General features: G+C 43.0%; 1 protein-coding gene across 1 annotated transcript in view; it reads left to right on the forward strand.

Annotated features, from left to right (window-relative positions):
* The window catches only part of LOC137912775 (nectin-1-like), a 133921-nt gene that overhangs the window by 32413 nt on the left and 80814 nt on the right, over nucleotides 1-20694 (forward strand). The window contains exons 2-4 of the mRNA XM_068756913.1: nucleotides 14282-14761; nucleotides 16416-16715; nucleotides 17785-17902. Of these exons, the coding sequence (XP_068613014.1) occupies nucleotides 14282-14761; nucleotides 16416-16715; nucleotides 17785-17902 (898 nt within the window). The remainder of the gene's footprint in view (nucleotides 1-14281; nucleotides 14762-16415; nucleotides 16716-17784; nucleotides 17903-20694) is intronic.

The raw sequence follows: 20694 nt of genomic DNA on the forward strand, positions 1-20694 counted from the left end.
TGCAAAACTATAGTTAAATTATGATGAGTGTAATAATTGGCAAATGAAGTGCTTGGGGGATAAGTATATTACAATGCACTGTTAGTTGCTGCACACCATTGAATTTCACACGTCCCATGAAACTCATATCTTTGATCACTGCTGGAAGAAAAAAATGCAGTTAAATCTAAATGCCTCTGCTATTAATGCTGGTGTATTGGTTCACCTGCTTCCATGAGGAACAATTATCCAACTTAATAACACGCTCCTCTTCTTCTGAAGACTCTCAGTGTAGAGTCATATTTGTTTTATGAAGATCTACTTTGTAAACGTAAACTTGATAAAGCATCTCGTTATTGACAGAACATGTGATGTTAAGTAAAGTCAGTGTTATGCTGCAACTTAACAGATGTTTGATACCAAATAAAAATATTTGATTGATCTGCTGGCATGCCAGAAACAACATATCGACTATATATATTTTTTACTCTTGGATACCCAACATTTATTGATGGTTAGTGACATGCAGGATCTGATCGGCGAGTGTGTCTCAAAACCAATGGCGCCACCTGCTTAGTAGAACAGAGACGTGGCCGCGTCGCCCTCGGCATCGGGTCGCTCTTAAAAAACACGAGGCTTATCTCCGGAGGGTGCATCTGGGGAGTGTTTATTTCTCAGTCAGAATTGTACTGGATTTATCTGTCGTGTTGCTTTGTCGGAGTCAGTTGTAAAACCTGGAGTAGACTTTGTCTTGAATAACAACTACTACTACTACAAAAAAAACATCATCTGTATCATGGTATGTGTCTCATCTGGTGAATCTAAGTAATCATATCACAATGTTAAAGAAAAATATAAAATTTGTTTTTCTATTGTTCAGCTCTAATATAAAGCATTTAAAATTGGCAGGGATGTTTTCTGTTTTTTTTTTTTGGCCTCTGCTTTGCACCAAGCCTTCGCCTCTGCAGCTACATTTACACCAGCGCATCTATTATACATGAAGGCCCGCCTATGTCACTGTACTGCATGTGAGCACACAGTGAGGCTAAGCTGGAACACATACAAACATTTTAGAGCCAAGTGTCTGTTGAAATCCTTCAGCCCACCACTGACTTTCATCACTCAGTCATCCTTAGCTATTTTTTTTTCATTGACACTGTGGGACAGGTTTTGGTATTTTTAGACTGTATTTTATTCTAATACATTTGTGTACAATTTGCCTTTATTTGTATGTAGAGAGATTATTTTTTTCGCCCAGTAATAAAATGCTAGCTTTTAGCTTTCATGGCTGTTCTGCTCAGATGAGCAGACGTCACGCCTGTCCTGTTGTGTGTCGGTAACCCCGTCACAAAGAGTTCAATTCTGGAGATTAAATTATTAATCCGATTTTTTTTCTGTTTTCCTTTCTTATCATAAACATATCCATCATCCTGCAATTAATACAAGGTGTAATTACCAAATGGATATGCTTGAAAAACAGTTTAAAATTAAAAATAGCAGCACGCCTGTCACAGCGCTCTGCCCTTCATTTTACGCACTTCTGCAGTGGCCCGTACGTTATTCCAGCATCTGCTCTAATCGTTGTAGCTACAAAAGCATGCGTCTAATCAACTTTTAACGGCATGGAATTTAGTTTTGTCAGTTGTCACTTGGCTCACACTCGATTCATTATCAATTTACTACATGCTCTGCAAGGCTGGGTTCACAGGTGAGTTAGGTGTGGGAGCACAGGTGCAACACATGTTATTCAATCTGCAAAGGGCACAGAGAGTTCTGTCATTTGTAGGCAGCACAAGTGTGTAATGCACTCCAGCTGAAAACACTGGCATTTATAATAGTAACCAGCAGTACAAGTACACAGTTCCAATCAGCAAGGTTTCTTGGTAGCAGCTGAGAGGCATTTCTCCAGTTCAAGTTCAGCCAAATAGATCTGTCTCTTATGAATTGGTTGCAGTGATTAGAGAAACAATAAGAGTGGTAACAACAATCATGTTTTATTCATCGTTAATGGAAGAAAAACATCTGCAAGTAAATACATTTCCAAAACTTGTTTCACTCTTGGAATTGAAGTATGGCAGTTTAGTTCAGCTATTCGATTGTCTGACAGTATGAAGAGAGAACAAAGCATTTTAAAGTGATGAAAACTGAAACACAATGCACCTCTGTGATCCACTACTGACTCACAACAGGACAGACACGCTGGAGAGCTGTGGAAATGGAAGCACTCTGGAGATGAAAGTAGTGATGAGTGGTGTGCGAGACACGGTTCCAGATATCGTCTGTTGAAAGTCACCCATGCCTTGAAGTCTTATCCCACGGCTAAAGGTATAGTATTAGGTTTCATTTTACAGATGATTGTGAGATACAATGTCAGAAGAGGAGAGCATTTTCTCTCCTGTGATGCTCCGGGTGAAAAACCAACCCGAGCTGATGAAATCGGCAAGGCATCAACAGAAACTCCGTCGTTCAAACTCAGGCCAGAGTAAATTGAAATGTCTGATTCTGGATTATGGCTCCAGAGTGCATGACCACCTTTTTTACAATATGTGAAATCTTCTTGTTCCATATTTAAAAAAGAAAAAAGGTGAGAGAAACAAGAGATAAAATGTGCAGCCAAGACACCATTAAAATCTGAGATTTGCGTAACTTTTTTTGGAGAGGCTTCAAATAAACTTCAAACATTTCTTTAATGATCTATAATCCTCGGGCAAATCTTCAGAGGCCAGCCGAGCTCTCGGAGTTATTCTTACCACGGTGTTGAAATGCATGATGAAATTAAATCTTGAGCTGGAAAAATCTAAAAACTAAAGAAGTGCTTGTCACTCTAAGTCTATTCAACACATTTTTGGGCTAAAGAAGCGCGTAACCAATGTCCTTGACTGTACACAACCGTGATAATTCCACATTGAGTACAGCACTTCCCCCTTTTTGACATGGCTGCTGCAAGAGAAGCAGAGAGAAGTGAAAAGAGGAAAAGTCAAGTGAAATGTTCTTTGCTCGCCAAAGTAGTGCTGTCAGGAAAAAAATAAAAATAAAGGAGACCATGTTGGGTCTTAATGGAGCCATTGATCCTGTACCAATGGAGGACATGCCCGGTAGGGGACTGTCTCTCCGCCAGGAGACAGGTGTTCGCTCAATATCTGTCCCACTTCTTTGACCTTAAAGCTTTTAATCAGCTCTACCAGGCAGCTTGTCAATCCTGTCAAACAATGAGCGGCGCGCAGTATAGACGCAGTAAGGGGAGGGTAAGGCGAGGCTAAGAGCTGCAAGTAATACTCCTGCAGCCCTGAGGAGAAAGCCTGCACATGCAGCGGACACCGATTTCACATAGGCTCCCAATGGACTCTCTTTGAGTTAGCTCGAGCACAGCCTCAGCCCAGTCAGCAAATTTCAAGCATCATTAATGTCAAAAATGTAGGCGTCCTCATGAGTTATGTCTCCTGGGATGGGATTTGTTTGTGGCTAAAACGAGTTTTGGTTGACTTCCATACTTGTGCTAATGCAACAAAACTCTGGAACGCATACAACAGAGTCTACAGTTGCGCTTTTTTAATTTTAATTATTTTCTTTTTTTTATTAGCAGGCTTACTGTTTAAAATAAACCTGCATGCACATGTTAATTTTGGTTTAGAAAATAGCAGCCCGGAAGTTCCCCATTGCTCATTCATGACGAGGATGCTAATCCGCCTTTTGTCTTAACAAAAAAATAACACAAAAAAAACTTTGTGTTCCTCCATTGGTCGAGTGAGTGACAGGGACTTCAATACAACCTAATTGAGTTGTTGAATCTCCCTGCGACTGCCTGCTTCACTTTCACCGCCTCTGATCAATAGTGATGCGCTATCAGGATTTGTCAGCTATGCTTTTTTTTTCTTTGTTTCATCAAAGCCCTGCGAGCCAGAACCCGTTTCATTCTTCGAGGCTCATTTCAGCGTGCATTCTGCATTTCAAGTCCGAATTGGCGTGCTTTGAAGTGTGAATACACAATATATTTTAACACACAGGGGGGGGGGGGGGGGGGCAATTACAGTGTCTGTTTGACTGCAGTTAATGGTAAGCTGTCATCGAGGTCGCTGCACAGTTACCATTTAGCCGCTCTGACATTACGCTGAGACCCAGAATCAGCTTCTCTGAGTGGGAGCACTCGCCTCTCCGTAGCTGTTTCTTTCTTACTTAATGTTACATTCTGCCTTGATGCTACTTAGTATTAATGCTCAAACTCAATGTTGTCGAAGCCACTGCCTGCAATCTGTATTCAGTCGTACACAATTCAACAGTAAAACATGTCAAATCTCACCATCAGCTAAATGCAGGGAAGAGAAAAACCTCTGAGTTAATTTCCTGGCTTTTTGCTTTAGCCCACAGGCCACCCACTATTTTCAGATGGAAACCAAAGCCAAATTATCATTTTTAATTCCCACCATCGATGACTTCTCACATCGTTTTTTGTTTCCTGCCACAATTCAGGAGCTCTCTCTGTGTAAAGTTTAGAGCAAGCAGCAAAAAAGGTTCTGTGTTCCTGGACCTCTGTGTCAATACGCATTGTTCAACATGGAGTCGGGGCCTGGAGTAACTCATACCACCCTACTCAGCTTTCCGACCGTTCCTTTCCCCTTGCTGTGGCTTTGTGGTTACATACTTATGTCTCCATGCCAGTTGCTTTCCTTGGAAGATTGTAAAGAGACATTTATTTACCGATATTTCATGTGTTCTTCCAAACCTCTTTTAAAAAAAAATAATAAAGTAAAAATAGTCCCACAGTGTGAATAATGAATGATAGATTTTTGGATTAGAAGAATAAAAATAACAATAAATTGCCTCTGAATTTACCATCTAATGTTATTCCTACCCTTGTTGGCAAATACGGAGAAATGGATGTGAAGTCAGTGATGAATTGGCAAAGATATTTCGTATTCATAGTTCAAACTTGCATGCATTGAAGTATATGCCTTATGGAAACATACTGAGCTGTGAGAAAGTGCGACGTATGGAGGAGCCTCGGCAGCTTATGAGAAAGACAATACTCTATCACAGCTGGAAAGCACATGCAGCAGAATACAAACATGGCCCTGAGATGTGGCGAGCATTCCAAGCGTTATATGCATGTGGAACGGGGAGCCTTGCTCTCCTTGGAAAGATGTGTGGTGCGGTTTAGGAAATGGTTTGGTCCTGGTCTTGGATTTCGACAGTAAACCGCTGGATTTCATAGAGATTTATGATCAAATCACACATGAAAAAGAGCAATTTTGGCAAAGGGCAGAATCCAAAATTTATGATGAAATGCTGCACGTTCCCATGTAGCATCACACACTTGCATCAATCGTATTTTTTATTAGTTTGTTTGTTTGTACTTTTGCTTAAACATCATGCAAGGTCTTGATGCTTCTGCTGCCACTCGTGCTGTCGCCCCCCAGCCTTCCAACGATCCCGTCTGAAGTAAAGGTCGCAAGAAGTGAAATGATCCCTGAACGCCTCAGTTGTTTGTGCGAACAGGAATGCTTATTAAATATGTACATACATTCCGAATGTGAAAAAAAAAATAACAAAATCAAATAACAAGATAACATGTTCAGAGATAAAATTAGACATGCTCCACTCATTTTATCAGCTTAAGTAGTGCACAGCATTCCTCCAGTGGTGAAAACAGGGTTCTAATCCATGCCTAAATGAAGTGACTGGAGGGCAAAATTCATAATCGTGTTTATTTGTACTTAATTCCTTGTACACGTGCACAGAGACAAAGTCCTGGTTTGTTGCAGTTTTAAATGGATGCTACTGGTGTGTTGATTTTGCACACATTGGAGCCAGAGACCATCTGATGGATTTTAGGGCTGGTTATCAACTCTTTGCCATTGTGACGACAGAAGCGCTGCATCTGTGTATTGTGCAGAGTTCCATTGTGATCATGACTAAGTCACATCCTAAATGTGCTTGTTAATTATATAGACCGGGGCGTCAGCTTGCTGCTCGCTCCAGCTGGAGTGTGAATTCCCTCTCCTACATGTTAATGGATCCACTGTATAAATGACCTGCGCCAACGATGCAAGAGAAAAATAGCTCAGTGCAACACATCAGCAGGCAGAACCGAGCACACTGCCCCCCCCCCCATTGGCCTGGTTATGTCCCCACCACAATTAGAGATGCACTTTGATGACAGCCAGTTCTTCCATTTTCTTTTCCAGACACATCTTTAAAGATTTATGATATTCACAACATTAATTTTCTTTGGCGGTTGTTCCGATATAATGCTGAGTGAAAATGTCCCCCAAAAAAAGAAACTCTAATCAAATATTGATTGTGTAGTCTGTGTGCTTAGTTTAATAAGCTACTGGTCATGCAACGGTGCTTCTCCCTATTCTGATTATCATCCTTTTTACCACCCAAAAGCTTTCTCCTGCTCCTATGCCTCTAAGACACCAAAAAAACTCCCCCAGTAAAGGTCAGCAAAGGTCAAATGGTAAAAACCATCATTATATGCTCTCACTGAGTATTCCTATAGGTCACCTTTTGTAGGCTGTATGGATTTAACCCCGTCTGAGGGCTTCTCAGAGCAGAACGCCTCCAAATCACATATATTTCTTAATCTCAGACACAACTAATAACTGATCATCCAGTTTCAGCTGAATCGTCCTTCGATTTCCGACATCATAATGTTTATGATGAGTCCGACACTTGTGCTCGGCATTATCACACAGGAGTTTTCAATATGTGTGCTCTATGCAACACTTATCTTTACTTGTGGACAATGGAACAGATGGTGTGAGAGAAGGATTTGTCATGCGTGGTTGTCCGGGGCCAGACTCTTTCTCAGCACTTTTTGGCAGGACTTGATATGCATTTCATGCTGCATTTGCTCAGAGCTTAACGGAGGTATATGATGGCGCTGTGGTGCCAGCCGAGACAAGTCACCCCGTTCCACATGTGCTGTTCCAAAAAATTATTATAGACGATTCAGCATGCTTTGTTGCTTTAATGCATATTCGGTTCACATGTCGGTATATAAGTGCATTCATGCTGATTAATGGAAGCAAATGTCACGGGCAGCAGCGTTTATACCTACAAGAAATGGCCCCCTATTGCCGGTTATTCTTCTGACTTTCTTTCAGGTGATTATTTTGAACCTGTAAAATGTCAGAACATTTTTTTAAAATACCCAGTGACAAGCTGTCAGCACAAGGTTTACCTAAGTGAACTCGACACCAGCCAGGGAAGCTATGGGGAGGGGATACCAACTTAATAAAGATCCACATGAATTTCCTTGTACTGTTCCATAAACTCTGTCAAGTTTCAAAAAGAGAGTGGCAGGTAAGAGGACCCCAAAATGCAGAGGCAAAGAAATGTTCAAAGTCTTCAATAATGTAAAAACACAAACTCTCAGCAAAAATATCGAATTGAGCAAGACGGGAAGTGCAAAACCAGAAAACAAAAATCACAGTCATAATAATTACCATCCAAAAACACAAACTGAAATACGGCGAAGAGGTGAGCAGTGATTTTAAGGGCAGTCAGGTGATGAGAAAATGGATCACAGGTGTGTCTGCTTCGCTCTGCCAAGGTGTCCTCTGCCACGCCCATTGCCGAGAGAGAAACAGAATGACTAACAGGAAATAACAGAAACACAAAATAAACAAAATAAAACTAACCAAAAACTGCCAAAAACTCGGGTCTGGACTTGCCCGACATTGTCATCTCGGGTCGCTCGCCAACCCGAAGGCATGAGTGGGAGCCATGCACCCTTAGCGTGTTATTTGCAGCATGATGTTGGCTGTGTCGTAAGAAATGTGGACACAGACTCCATGTCACTCTGCGCTAATGCTACATTTGTATGGGAAGTGTGATGCCTGCAGCGTCGCCTCGCCTCGCCTCCACTTTAATATCCTGAGTGCTGTAATCTGCTCATCACATCGAACCCCAAGCGAGTCGCTCTCACTGTTTCCCCCGTAGCGCCCGAAAAAACCTCATTAACATAACAACGCCCAGACCCTGATGCTTCCTTGGCTCCGCGCCTGCGTGCAGCCGCCGGAGCCTGACCTGTCTGAGGTCTTCATGCATCACTCTGCTGCACCCCTTTTACACTATTGAAAAATAACCAGAGAATATCGTCAGGCACGCTGAGTCCATTCCGCGGATGAGATGCTCTGTTGACTGATTGTCTGGTCCGTGTTAAGTGCACACACCATCCTCTTGGCTGGACGTCTCTCGGATAAACCATATTAATCATCAAAATGTGCTTTCTCTATCTCTGCAGCTTTTTGTTTGTGAGAACACACCACAACAATACCTGGACCCGGGGCAGCTATCCCCCCACCGCCCCCCACAGTTTCAGTCAAACAAGCACAACTGAAACGCTCACAGTCACTTATTTACCAGGCCAGAGATCGTGCCCGCTCTTTCACTCGTAGCCGGCCTTTTATTTACTGACAGTTGCTTGCTATCAGATATCAGAGGTGATGTCATCTCGCCATTTAGTCAGGTGACGTCAGTGGTGTTTATTTTGTGTCATGGAACCGAAACTGGTGGCCTTGTTTAGTTAGGCTGTATGGGAGGGAGGAGGCTGCTGGTGGTGGTGGGGGGGGGTCAGTCCTCCGTCCTGTGTTTACTCTCTAACTCTCCCCACCCCCCCCCCCCCCCCTCCCCCCTCCCCATCTCTCTCAAGGGCAAAAGTCTTTATTATGTCAAAGACAACTGAAATCCCAAATTAAGTTAGGGTTAGAGTTATACATATTTCCTATTCGACCAGAATGAAAAAAAAAACCTAGAATTAGAGAATATCTACAGGCACCATTTTCCACTGTATATACAAATTGCAAATTTGATCCCTAGAGGCCCTAAAAAAAGCACCTAGTATGCTCCATGGTTTCATCTCTCTGATGTTCTTTGAAATTGTGTGATAGCAAAATGGGGCGCAGTGTTTTCCAGTTTTTGATTCTAGCATGAATCATTATGCTGCTGAAATAAGATGAGAAGCTCCGTTTCAGGCAAACGGATGTGTCCCCTTGACATTTGGAATGCCTTAAAGCTGCCTGAGGGGGCCGTGGGTGTGGGTCTGAATCAATGTACGCAGCTGCATTAGGTAAGAATCAGTGTGTGCGACCGACTGGCTGATGCCTCGCGCTGCCAACTTAAAAGTTGTAATTGTATAACCACTGTGGAAAATGCCGGAGTCTCGGCTGGGGCTCTCAACTATCATGCCCCCCCTCCTAAATATTCAGCCAATAGGAATAGCTAAAAAGAAACCAACAGCACCCTTCATGGAGCAATCCCAGCTTGGGAAGTTTCCTGACATAATAAATATTCTCGATAATCATTAACATTTACGGCGGAGCAGATGTTACGTTGTCCTCGACGAACAAGTGTGTTGCACCAAAGACTATTTCAAATGCGAACCAGATAGTGGAAAATTAGGAGCAGGTCTACTAACCATCTGTTCCAGTGAGGTTTTGCTTTCCTCTGCAGTTCTGTGTTTGCTCGGAGAGACATAGGGTAAAGAGAGCGGCTTTGGCAGGTCTGCCATTGTTTACTCAAGAGACCCTCCTGAAGTACCATCAAATAGTGTCTGAGCGTAGATTAAAACTGAGTCTGTGACACATACTGGTTCATCTCACAAAGCTAGATGCTCATGGAGAGACAATACGAGAGACAGGCCATGGTGGCTCCTTCTTAACTAATAACCCTGTGTGTGACATTGATTTAGATATTCCCAAGAGCAATGCCCTGTTTTGTTTTGTTTTTTATTCATAAGGCACAAAAGGGCCCTTTTATCTACTGATAACAGAAGCAAAATGCAACTTGTTGAGCTCCAAAATGCTCACTGCTTCCACAAAGGGAGCAAAAACACAACTAATGTGTGTGTGTGTGTGTGTGAAACAGGAGATTTGGATTCCCCCTAACTAACCCATGTGTGGTCATGAATAGGGGGTACAGAGGCCTGGGGGGATTGCTGTGGGAACTAGGACAACATTAAACAGTCATTATCCTGAGAGACTCAAGCCACGTGTTATCCACCAGCATCCCAGTTAAGTAACAACCGAGCACCAAAACATTTCGAGCACAATGAGGTGCTTTCATAATAACATTTTAAAATAAGAGGTTTCCTAGCAAAAAATAGGTCTCACTCATCGGCTCAAATTCAAAAGCAATCCAGTAACAGACGCCAAAAATCCGAGAGATTTACCAAAATAAGATCGTCACTGAGAAGTAAACCTCACCTGTCAGTGTCAAGGGAAATCACCGTTCAGCGAAAAAGTGAACTGTTCAAGCGCTCCAACCCCAAAACCTAATTAGAATACAAGAATTGGGTCCGAGAAGAGTGTAGATAAATGACAGCACCCTATTTTTTCCCCCAGATTTTCAAACTTCAAACAGCGGCATGTCGCTGCCATTTGGGACTGACAAATGTGCCAAGTTGCCTGCCGAAGCTTTAAATAGAAGACGTTAATGAGTGCATCTTCTAAAACATGCACAGTTGTCTTTTATCTTTTCCTTCCTCACACTGCAGCAGCTGGAGGTGAATTGTGCCCAACTTTATTTGACTTGGGTGTGAATGGATTTCTTTTTGACCCAAGTAATGACAAATGAGCCAATAAGTGTCTTTCAGAAAGTTTTGTTATTTGCTTGTTCAGCTAAGGTAAATAGGACAATGAGTTGACCTGCCAAATAGCACTTATTTTATGGAAAGAACAATAAATAAATACGCTTCCTATGCTTATAGAGATGCTGATTCAAGGGTCTTGTGGTATTGTTGTTTATGTTGTTTTAAATGTAGCACTCTGGATTTGCATTGCATCAAAATAATAGCTGGGAATCAACAGCTGCAACAAGACTGTTGAAGCGTGTTGTTCTCACAGCAGCAGGGACAACACGCATTCAATGCTTATGCCATGTTTCTCATTTATTTTTGATTGGATACAGAGAAAAATCAAGCTTGTGCTTCACATTTGTTTGTTTCCCCACATGAATGATGGGAGCTGATGTGCAACACTTTCACCATGCAGTCTTTATGAACTGAACTATTTAGTAGTGAAGATTTTCCTGCAGGTCAGTGCGTTCTTGCACAATGTACATAAATGCAAAGCCATTTGACTCGAGGCTTTTACTTTAGCTACTCAGAATCAGAGTTGATTTATTAGGAATTGTTCTAGGAGCAATTACGCAACATGAAGCGTAAAAAATAATGAAAAATAATAAAATACGAAATGACAGCGCTCAGTTTATGGGGCATGCAATAAAAAATGCAACATGCCTCACACATTGTCTGGTGCAACACATGCAAAACAACACCAAGCACATGCTGCTTCTTGCAGCCTGGCAGGCCAGATCTTTTTGCAGTGAAATATTTCTTTTTCTTTTGGACGACTTTGTGCCAAGGCCTTTCGAGTCTCTATCAGTGCAGCGCCATACGGTGCAGCAGCTGTTTTAATAGTGCCCCCTTATGTCCCCTTTCCTCCAAGTCAGCTCATGTGAATCAAACCACTCTTCTGTCGTTCTGTTTTTTTTTTTTACATTATGCCAGCTCGGGCATATAACTTTCTGCTTTACTTGTCCTGTTGCTTTCCCATCCATAAATAGACCTTACTGGCGACTCTACAAGCAGTGTCTATCCTCAGGTGTGTTCCAGCTGCCCCCCCCCCAGTCACCACCATCTTGTTCGTGTAAGAACAAAAGCGGCAGCAGGACATACGACAACTGCAGCCGGCCTGCTACCTGCAGCACACCTACAAATCTCCATACAGCCCCGCCTTTCTCTTTCTCTTCCTTTCCACACTTATACATGTCCCCTACTTTTTTTCCTTTCCCCCCTTTCTTCCTTTGTTTCTTCTCACATAGCCCCCACAAAAGTCTGCCTTCTCAGTACCTCTTGCAATGCATGTGGATCTGCTCTTCAATGGCTTGGCCAGTCTGTGGTGCAGTCTGTAATTAGAACTTTACTGTGTGGTCAGCCAAGGACTCCTCCAGTCTTTGGGCACCCCTGGCCCTTGACGGCGGGGATTTGGGCTCTGCGGCTGTGTAATTATACATATTCCTCTATAGTTTCCATTTGCATTAGCTGCTGTTTATTTGGTTCAATCTGAGTTGGGAGCATCGGGCTCAGGGGAGGACGGTGCAGAGCGAGGGAGGGCGGGAGGGGATTCAGCTTTTCAAACAGTCAGCCCATGCCAATATTGTTTCAGCATTCAAGCGGGTGGGGTTTGGCCAGGTACATATTTCGGAGTTTTTTACAGCCCCTTACAAGCACAGTTTGAGATTAAACTTTAAACAGCATTGTCGTGCAGTAAATTGTGTTTACTTTTCAAAGAAAATATCGTAGTGCAGCTGCCACAACTGGTAATCTAAGCTGTGATCAAATGGAGTTAAGCATTGCCCTGAGGTGCACAAGGACACAGGTGTTTCTCAAGGCACGGATGACAAGGTTGCCAGTCCTTCCTGTCAAACCGTATTAGAAAATCAATCTGTCATTGCCGATCCCTCAAGTTTTAACCACTATACAGACAGTGCTGCCGATGTGGCAAGGAGGGAATGAAAGATGACGCGCACTCAGTAACTTCAAAAGGTTGTCACTTTGTTTGCTTTCTTTCTTTCTTTTTATTTTTTTCTATATGATTCGAGGTAGGCTGTACTTCAAGTGAAAGGATATAGAACAATGGCTAGAAATTGCTTTTCTCCTGTAATGCACCGCTTTCCAGTACAAACCATTCAACCTGACAGCGGCGCAACCGCAGTGAAAGATGGAAACAAGAACAGCGTTCATCTTAATTTCCTCCCAGCAAATGTCTGCGCCAAGTATTTTTTTTCCGTCGCCGAGCATGAATTTTGTCCCGGTGTCCTTCAACGGACTATCTACAGCTTTCATAATAAAAAAAGTAGCCACTGCCTCAACAGTCTGACAGCATGCACAAACACAGTTGAAGACAAAGACAAACCACGTCAGATATTTTATTCAGTGGGCGTATACATAAATGGGCCGCTCTCACGTACTTGTTTCACATTTCAAAGCCCGCTGTGGGAACTTTATCTCAGAATGTTGCGATTACCCATCATTGTGATGCCGTTTCTCAGTGTTAAAGAGCCACTCTGTTTGCGGTGCATGTGTCTACCCCCCCCCCCCCCCAATCCACGCTTTGAGACCATGCCACATTCTCTCCCAGTTTATGACTTGATTGCACTGGTTGCTTTATGAGTCCTGAGTGATTACGATGGGATTTCACTCTTTCTTCCTGTGGCTGCGCACAAATCTATAGGAGGTAATTATAGCTGTGGCTGCTTGTCACTACGAGCCCAGCACAGGCTTGCTGGACCAGGAAATGGTGCATCAACATGCTTTACCTGGAAAGGGACATAAATCTGAGTCTGGAGTAATAAAGGCAACCGATCTGAGGAGCCCTGCAGCTGTTCAGGTGACGGAAGAAAGAAGAACGAGAGGAGGAAGAATAATAACTGCAAAAATTACTATTGATCATGATTAATTTTTAATTTTTTCTGCAGTTTTTATCATTTTTTGATCAATTGGTTATTTTAGTCTATAAAATGTCACGAAAATAGGAAAAATACAACAATACATCTTTAAATCTTTCTCTTGTCCAAGCCATAGATTTAAAACCTGACAATATTGAATTTAAAGTGCAGTGAAAAGGCAGATCCTCACCTTTTCAGATGCTACCAAATGTTTAGTATATTTTCTTAATTAATAAAGGACTATAATGCTGATTACTGAGCATCACAGCCAGTTGGCATTCTGTCAGTCGTCTTTCCAGGACGAGAATGAGCATCCTAATGCAGGGGCGTAGAAATGAGCCGTTGTTGTTAATCAACCTTCTTTTTGCCACCTAATTCCTCACAGGCTTAAACAAAAAAAGAGGTTGGACCAGTTGTTGTTGTTTTTTTTTAAAATGGCAAACGTGTTTTAGCAGGAGCCACCAAAGTCTATGTGTTCTGTATTAATGGCAGCTTCAGGCAGCCAATGAAGCATTTGTAAGTGAAAGGTAATTAAAATGACAATGAGTTAAGCAGCCTGTTGCTTGGTGGGCGGAGCCGGCAGCAGGTAATCGCTGGGCTCCATCGCACCGCCCTTTTAAACATTCATTAGTGATGCATTGTTATCTCCCAGTCCTTCCCTCTCACCTGAGGCTATACCCTTGTGGGCAACAGAACATAACCCCCCCCCCCCAACATGTGTATGTCAGCATGTGCCAGCCATTTGCGCTGATATACAAGCACCAGGCGTTTCTCATGCAGCATCGGTGGAGTGTGTGCATCCATGAAGTGTGACTGAATAGCAGGCCTGTAAACGCTCATTGACTTTCAGTGCATGTGCCTGCTATTGACCGAGGATCTGTGCTTTGGCTTTCAAATGCTTGCTATTTGAAATTAAATGTTTGCTTTTGTCCTCTCTGTTTGTGTCTACAACTTCTAGCTGGCGATGGACAGACGGTGCAGATGGACTCCAGTAAATCTGGCTTTGTGGGATCACAAGTGGAACTGCGCTGCATTTTCAGCAACAGCAATCCGCCGGTCAAGATCTCCCAAGTCACCTGGCAGAAGCTGCTCAACGGCACCAAACAGAACGTGGCCATAGCCAACCCGGCGCTCGGCGTGTCCGTCCTGCCGCCTTTCAAGGAGCGGGTCAGCTTCAAGCAGGCTGCCGTCCGTCACCGTACGCCCCTGCTAGAGGACACCACCATTGTGTTCTCAAACCTACAACTGTCTGATGAAGCTGCCTACATCTGCGAGTACACCACGTTTCCTGCAGGGAACCGGGAGAACATGGTCAACCTCACTGTATACGGTAGGACCGTGAAGCTGCACACACAGTCTCGGTTTCATTGGCTTGCATAACGCAAACCTGTACCTCTGTCTTTTCATATAAGTTCGGAAACAATGAATTATTGATCATTTCCAAGTAATCGTCAGCTATCGACACGATTAGAAAACAGACGAGAACTGCCTTTTTTCCAATAGTCTTAAAAGGCTGACTATTGATTAGCATAAGAATCAACTCCAAATCCTGTTTGACAAAAATAGGAAAACAAATAATCAGACATGGGGTCAAACTGATGCATTTAGAAAAGTTGCCATGTGCTTTGCATGCTTTGACGTGATTGAAGTTCCTCGCAGGAGCTCCTGTAGCCTAAAGGGGCCACTCGGACCACGTACGTCTGAGAGTCCCAGCCTGTGATTGGTGAACAGCACCAGCAGCCACAAACAGGATTGGGCTTGTGGAGGATAAAGACAAAATCATTCTGAAGACGTCACGATGAAATGATTGTGGTGACGTTTTGTTTAACACCGAGCCCAAATTGACTCAAATCGCTACAGTTAAAGCAACCAGCTGCAGAGAATGGTCAATAAAAAATGGCAGGTGAAATGGAAATCAATAAGGCCACTTCAAAGTGAGCAATTTGGTTTGAATAATCCTCCTAAGGGGTGAAAAATGAGTGTCTGAGATGCAGTTTATCTTGGAAAGTGGCAGCTTTGAAAGGGTAGAGTACTTGCTGACTGACATGAAGATGTAGTAATAAATTAAGTGTTGGTGTGTTTTCCTTCAAGTCCCTTTTAAAGGAAAAAGCAATTGCCTCCAGTAGAGCCGCTCTTTTGTGTCAGTTTGTTTTCCAGGTCTTTTTAGGCTTCCAAGCCTCAATGAAGTCGGGAGCCTGTGCAGATAGCCAATCGACAGCATCCAAAGAGCCGTCTTCATGGGCTCATTCCCTCTGGGATTAATAAAGTATTCTGTATCTCTCGCATGTGTGCTTTTGCTCACATTCAGGTCTGCCTTTTGATGTACTCCAAGTGCTAATTGCCAACCCACAAAGGATCCAAATTGAATGACTGCGCGTATGTGCGGACACGTGCGTCTTACATCTGCGAGATATTTGACAATTGCTTCAGCCTTGAAGAGGGAAGGAAACAAATCTCTGCACTGTTTTCATCGCCGATTTTTTCAATTTTTTCAAGCCAAAACTAAATGAGATGGAAACAATAAAGGAAGAAAAAACATAAACACGAGATTTCTGTTTAATAATCTTTTATCGCGGCTCGGTGGCGCAGTGGTAAGCACTGTTGCCTCACAGCGAGATGGTCGCAGGTTCGTCTCCGGCTTGTGGCCATTCTGTGAGGAGTTTGCATGTTCTCCCCGTGCCTGCGTGGGTTCTCTCCGGATTCTCCGGCTTCCTCCCACCTCCAAAGACATGCAGCCTAGGCTGATTGGTGACACTAAATTGCCCGCAGGTGTGAGTGTGTGTGTGGCTGATTGTCTGTCTCTGTGTTGCCCTGCGATGAACTGGCGGCTTGTCCAGGGTGTCCCCTGCATCTCGCCCATTGACTGCTGGGATTGGCTCCGGCTTGGCCCGCGACCCGATTACGGAATAAGCGGTTAGAAAATGAAATGAAAAATCTTTTATCGGCCATATTTCTTTTTGATTTTCATTATTTTACTCCCACAGCTCGACCTATGACTCGCATGACCTTGACGACACCCACAATCGTCGCCAGGGCCCAGAAGCGCAAGATGACTGTTGCCACGTGCGTGTCAGCCAATGGGAAGCCTCCAAGTATGATCAAATGGGACACCAGGTTGAAGGGCGAAGCCACTCTCCAGGAGTTTCGGAACCAAAATGGAACAGTGACCGTACGGAGTGACTACGTGGTGGTGCCGAGCCGCGAGACCCACAAACAGAAGCTCACTTGCATCGTGACATATCGGAACGAAAGGTTCACGGACAGCGTGGTGCTCAACGTACAGTGTAAGAATCCACAGTCAGGCTCTCTCAGTGACTCACAACACATTTTCGGAATGAGCGGGTGGATTTGAACTCTTTTCCCCTCTGGCCATCATCTTCTCCCAAAAATAAACCACAGCGTTTTCGATTCCTGCTGCAAGAGTAAACCAGTTCTCCCAGTTTACAGTAAACAAGGCCTTCTTTCAAACGGAGCTCAGGAACCTTCCTATTTGCACACATTGAAAATAAATAGCTGAATGTGCACACAGACGACGTCAGTAAATCAGTAAATGAGAATATTAACAGATTATTTTTAAGTCTGGTTTAAAAACAGTTTGTATGTTTGATGTGCACAGTCACCTTTTTCTTCGATTCAAACTTTTATTGCATGCCGATCAGGGAACGTTGGGAGCCGTCGAATTATCATTTAAGATTTTTTAGTGAAAATTATATTAAAGCAGACCTCCGCCGAGCAGATTACTCCCCTTATAATTACCATCCACAAAGGTTCTAAATTGTTCTTGGTATCTTTAGACACCAACTACGAAAAGTAAAAGTGAATCAGAGTCAATGTGTATTTTTAACAGATTTTTGAATTTGTAAATGTTTTTTTTTTTATGTAATATATTTTCCTAATGTCATTCTGCATCATATCCAGATGGAATTTGGTGGTGAGATAGAGGTTCCCACCCTACACGACTGTGTCAAATTCCATAAACATCGGTCAATAATCAACCGAGATATTGAGGAAACAATTTTGAAGCTCTGTTGGCTGCAATGTTCCTAAACATTTCTAATTGATCCATAATCCATTATCTCTTCTGGGTCATCACCAAAATGTAATCATCTGTTCTTGGTAGCATTCCCAACAATTCCTGAAAATGTCATCAACATCTGCCCAGTTTTCTTGCTAACGGACAGACAAAACCCGGCGACCACATAAAAATGAAAATGAAAATGAAAAATGAACATTCCCTCAGAAAATCAAGATATTAATTTATAACTGACGTTTTAAATACAAATGGGGCTCTTTTAGCATTTGATGCAACGGTGGCTTTAGAATATGCAGACTCATGCTCTTTTTTCCTTGCAGATGAACCTGAGGTGAAGATCGAGGGCTTCGATGGGAACTGGTATCTGAACCGTCAGAATGTTCAGCTGACCTGTAGGGCCGATGCGAACCCCCCCGTCACGATCTACCAGTGGAAACTGTGAGTCTGGCTAAAGCCTGTCCAAAACCTGTGGAGACTCTTAAGACAAGATGCCGTGGCTTGTGTTGTTTCTCTCACGTTGAGTTTCTCACTGCAACAACAACAACAACAACAACAAAAAGGTTTCTGTGGAAGGTTCGCTAAAGCACAGAAAGCCCTGATTTTTTTGTTTTTTGTGCAATTCACTATGCAAGAAATTAATCTTCAAAGACTAAAAACACACCAGCTTCTCTTTTCCGCTTGTTTCTTGACTCGGTTCTTGAGGCAGAGCACAATGGGCTCTATTAGGCAGCAGCACACACCTTGAGCCACGTGACGGTCACTGATACCGGGAGATAAAGACAAACAGGACAGGGTTGTGTTTGCTTTTAGCATTTCGCTTTGAAGACCAGCATGCAGGTAGGGGGGGGGTCATTGTTAGTGTCGGCGTGTTCTATTGGACGACACAGAAAGTGGCAGTTTGTCTCTGCCACATGAAGGAGAGGGCTGAGATCTACTCCGGCATACCGCAGGGCTGACATCGGTGTTTTTTGCCTCAGAGGCAAGAAGAAAAGATGCAAACGTGTTTCTACGGCGTCTGAGTGTCTCCAAATCAGTCCGGGATTTGCTCTGCTCTTGAGTAATAGAGTAAAAATTGCTCATGCAGCGATGATTAAGTTTAAGTATCGGCGCTGAGACACGGAAGGAAATCAGCGAGGATACAGAAGTGATGGTGTGATTTGCACCGATACAGCAAGGAAAACAATGTGGAGCACTTTGAATACAAGGCAACGTTTGTGCTGGTGTCACGGTTTCTGAGCCGATTGTGATGTGGTTAAAAATGAGAGGCAAATGTTGCAATGTACTCGGCGATTTCTCAGCGAAGGCAGAAACGTGGATACACACACATAGCAAGCAGAAAGACAATGCAATAGGGAAGATTCGACCCGCTCGAGTTTTTTTTTTTTTTTAGCAGTGCTGAAGACAGATTTAGAGTTAGCGGAGGATGTGGAGAGGCGGAAAGACGTGATCTGGAAAGACGAGGGCGCAGCGCTGACTGATAGGAGGGGACGGCCATTGCTGCGCTGAAAATGAGATGCCAAATCTGTTGTGAAGGTTCCCCTGGGCTTCACTGTGGAGGTCAGCACAAGGCTGTGGCGGAAGGAACCGGAACAGGCCGGCTGGATTGCGTCACACTTCACCACAAACACACACACACACACACACACATATAAGGCTATTATAGAAAGCTTCATCATTTCCAGAGGCATTAACTCCTTAACATATGTATTGGGGATATTTCTGTAGCCATGACTCAAAAAATGCATTTATTTTTTTATCACTTGTATTCACATTTGACATCAGTTCTTTGTGTCTTAGCATTGTGTGGCGTCTGCAGGAATCCGAGCAAACAGTGCAATCCTCGACGAAAGCCCACGAGCATCTAGAGCACGATGCTGCAGCTCTGTCTCAAAATGGGTTTCTGGGGAGCCGCACGAAAATAGGATCGAAAAAAAGAACACACCCTAATTTAAATGTGTTCGCCTTTGAAATCTCTGTTAGCAGGCCATTCCCAGGTTACGTTTGTGAAGTTCGTGTTAGAATAGTAAATGAGGGAAGAGGAGGTATTTATTATCAAAAAAAACTTATTGGATTTGTTGAGACTTCATATCATCTTTTTCTTTCATGGAAAAAAGCTGATATTCGCCGTGCATGGCACCTCGGAGCTGCTCGTTTACAATCTGAAGTCCAGTCGGTGTAATTATCACTGGCTTTTATTTGTGTGTGTGATTTCCATTCACTTCACTCTAATTAACAAGCTCACTTATCTACATTGTGGAAACAGTTGCTCTTGTGATTAAAGGCCACCGTACACAAAAGGTGGATTCAGCAGCTCTGGATGAAACCAACACATTTTTGAATGGAAGCTTAGATGAAGTCAGTTATGTTTTAAAGCATCATTACTGCCATCTCAGAGTTTAATACTGATGCCTCGTTCATTTTACAAAGGCACTTATACTATTACGCTGATGTTATCTACAGCTCCTCAAGGACACGTTAGGCCAGCATCTAACTTTATACGTGAACCTAAGAGCACTTTAGGCCAGCAGTATAGATGAATGTCTGATTGAAGAAGTGATCTTTTAATGCCGAGAGCAGCCTCCTCCTTTGTAAAGAATTTTACAGCATCATCTAATCAATGTTCTGTTGCCTCATCAGCAACACAGTTTATAGTACCGGTATATTTTTTCTTTCTTTCATATTTAATTTTAAAGCCGCCTCCTCATTGGATATTGAATTGTGCTTTCACTGAACCATCATCTACACACATCACATACATGTATGCATGCACACACACACACACACACGCACACACGCAGGTCAGATGGTTCCCAGAGAATCCGAATCACTCTCAAGCTGCTGTTAGCCTTCCATTTTGCTGCCCCTCGGGCTCCCCACACACACATTCTGATAGCTCATATAAATGCAGACATCCCGGCAGGTTGGTGAATCTCAGTTTGCCAGCCTTTCATTTCTGCGGCAAATCAATTGGGCTTTGCAGAACTCAGCATTTTGACAGAGGCTCGTAAGGTAACTATTATTGAATGATGACACATTTTATTGAGTTTTTTTTTATTTAATTTTTTTAGCTCCATTGCAAATACAGCATCATATAGTGGCATTTGAAAAACAACTTGAGCAGAGCTTTCTATTACTTCATATCTGAGCTGTGCACTTTACTGACAGGACAAATACCGACTTTAAAAATGGAATTTAACCATGTTATGGATCAGCTGCTTTTAAATGATATT

The sequence above is a fragment of the Brachionichthys hirsutus genome, unplaced genomic scaffold (genome assembly GCF_040956055.1).
Source record: "Brachionichthys hirsutus isolate HB-005 unplaced genomic scaffold, CSIRO-AGI_Bhir_v1 contig_1025, whole genome shotgun sequence".
NCBI classification, from domain to species: Eukaryota; Metazoa; Chordata; class Actinopteri; order Lophiiformes; family Brachionichthyidae; genus Brachionichthys; species Brachionichthys hirsutus.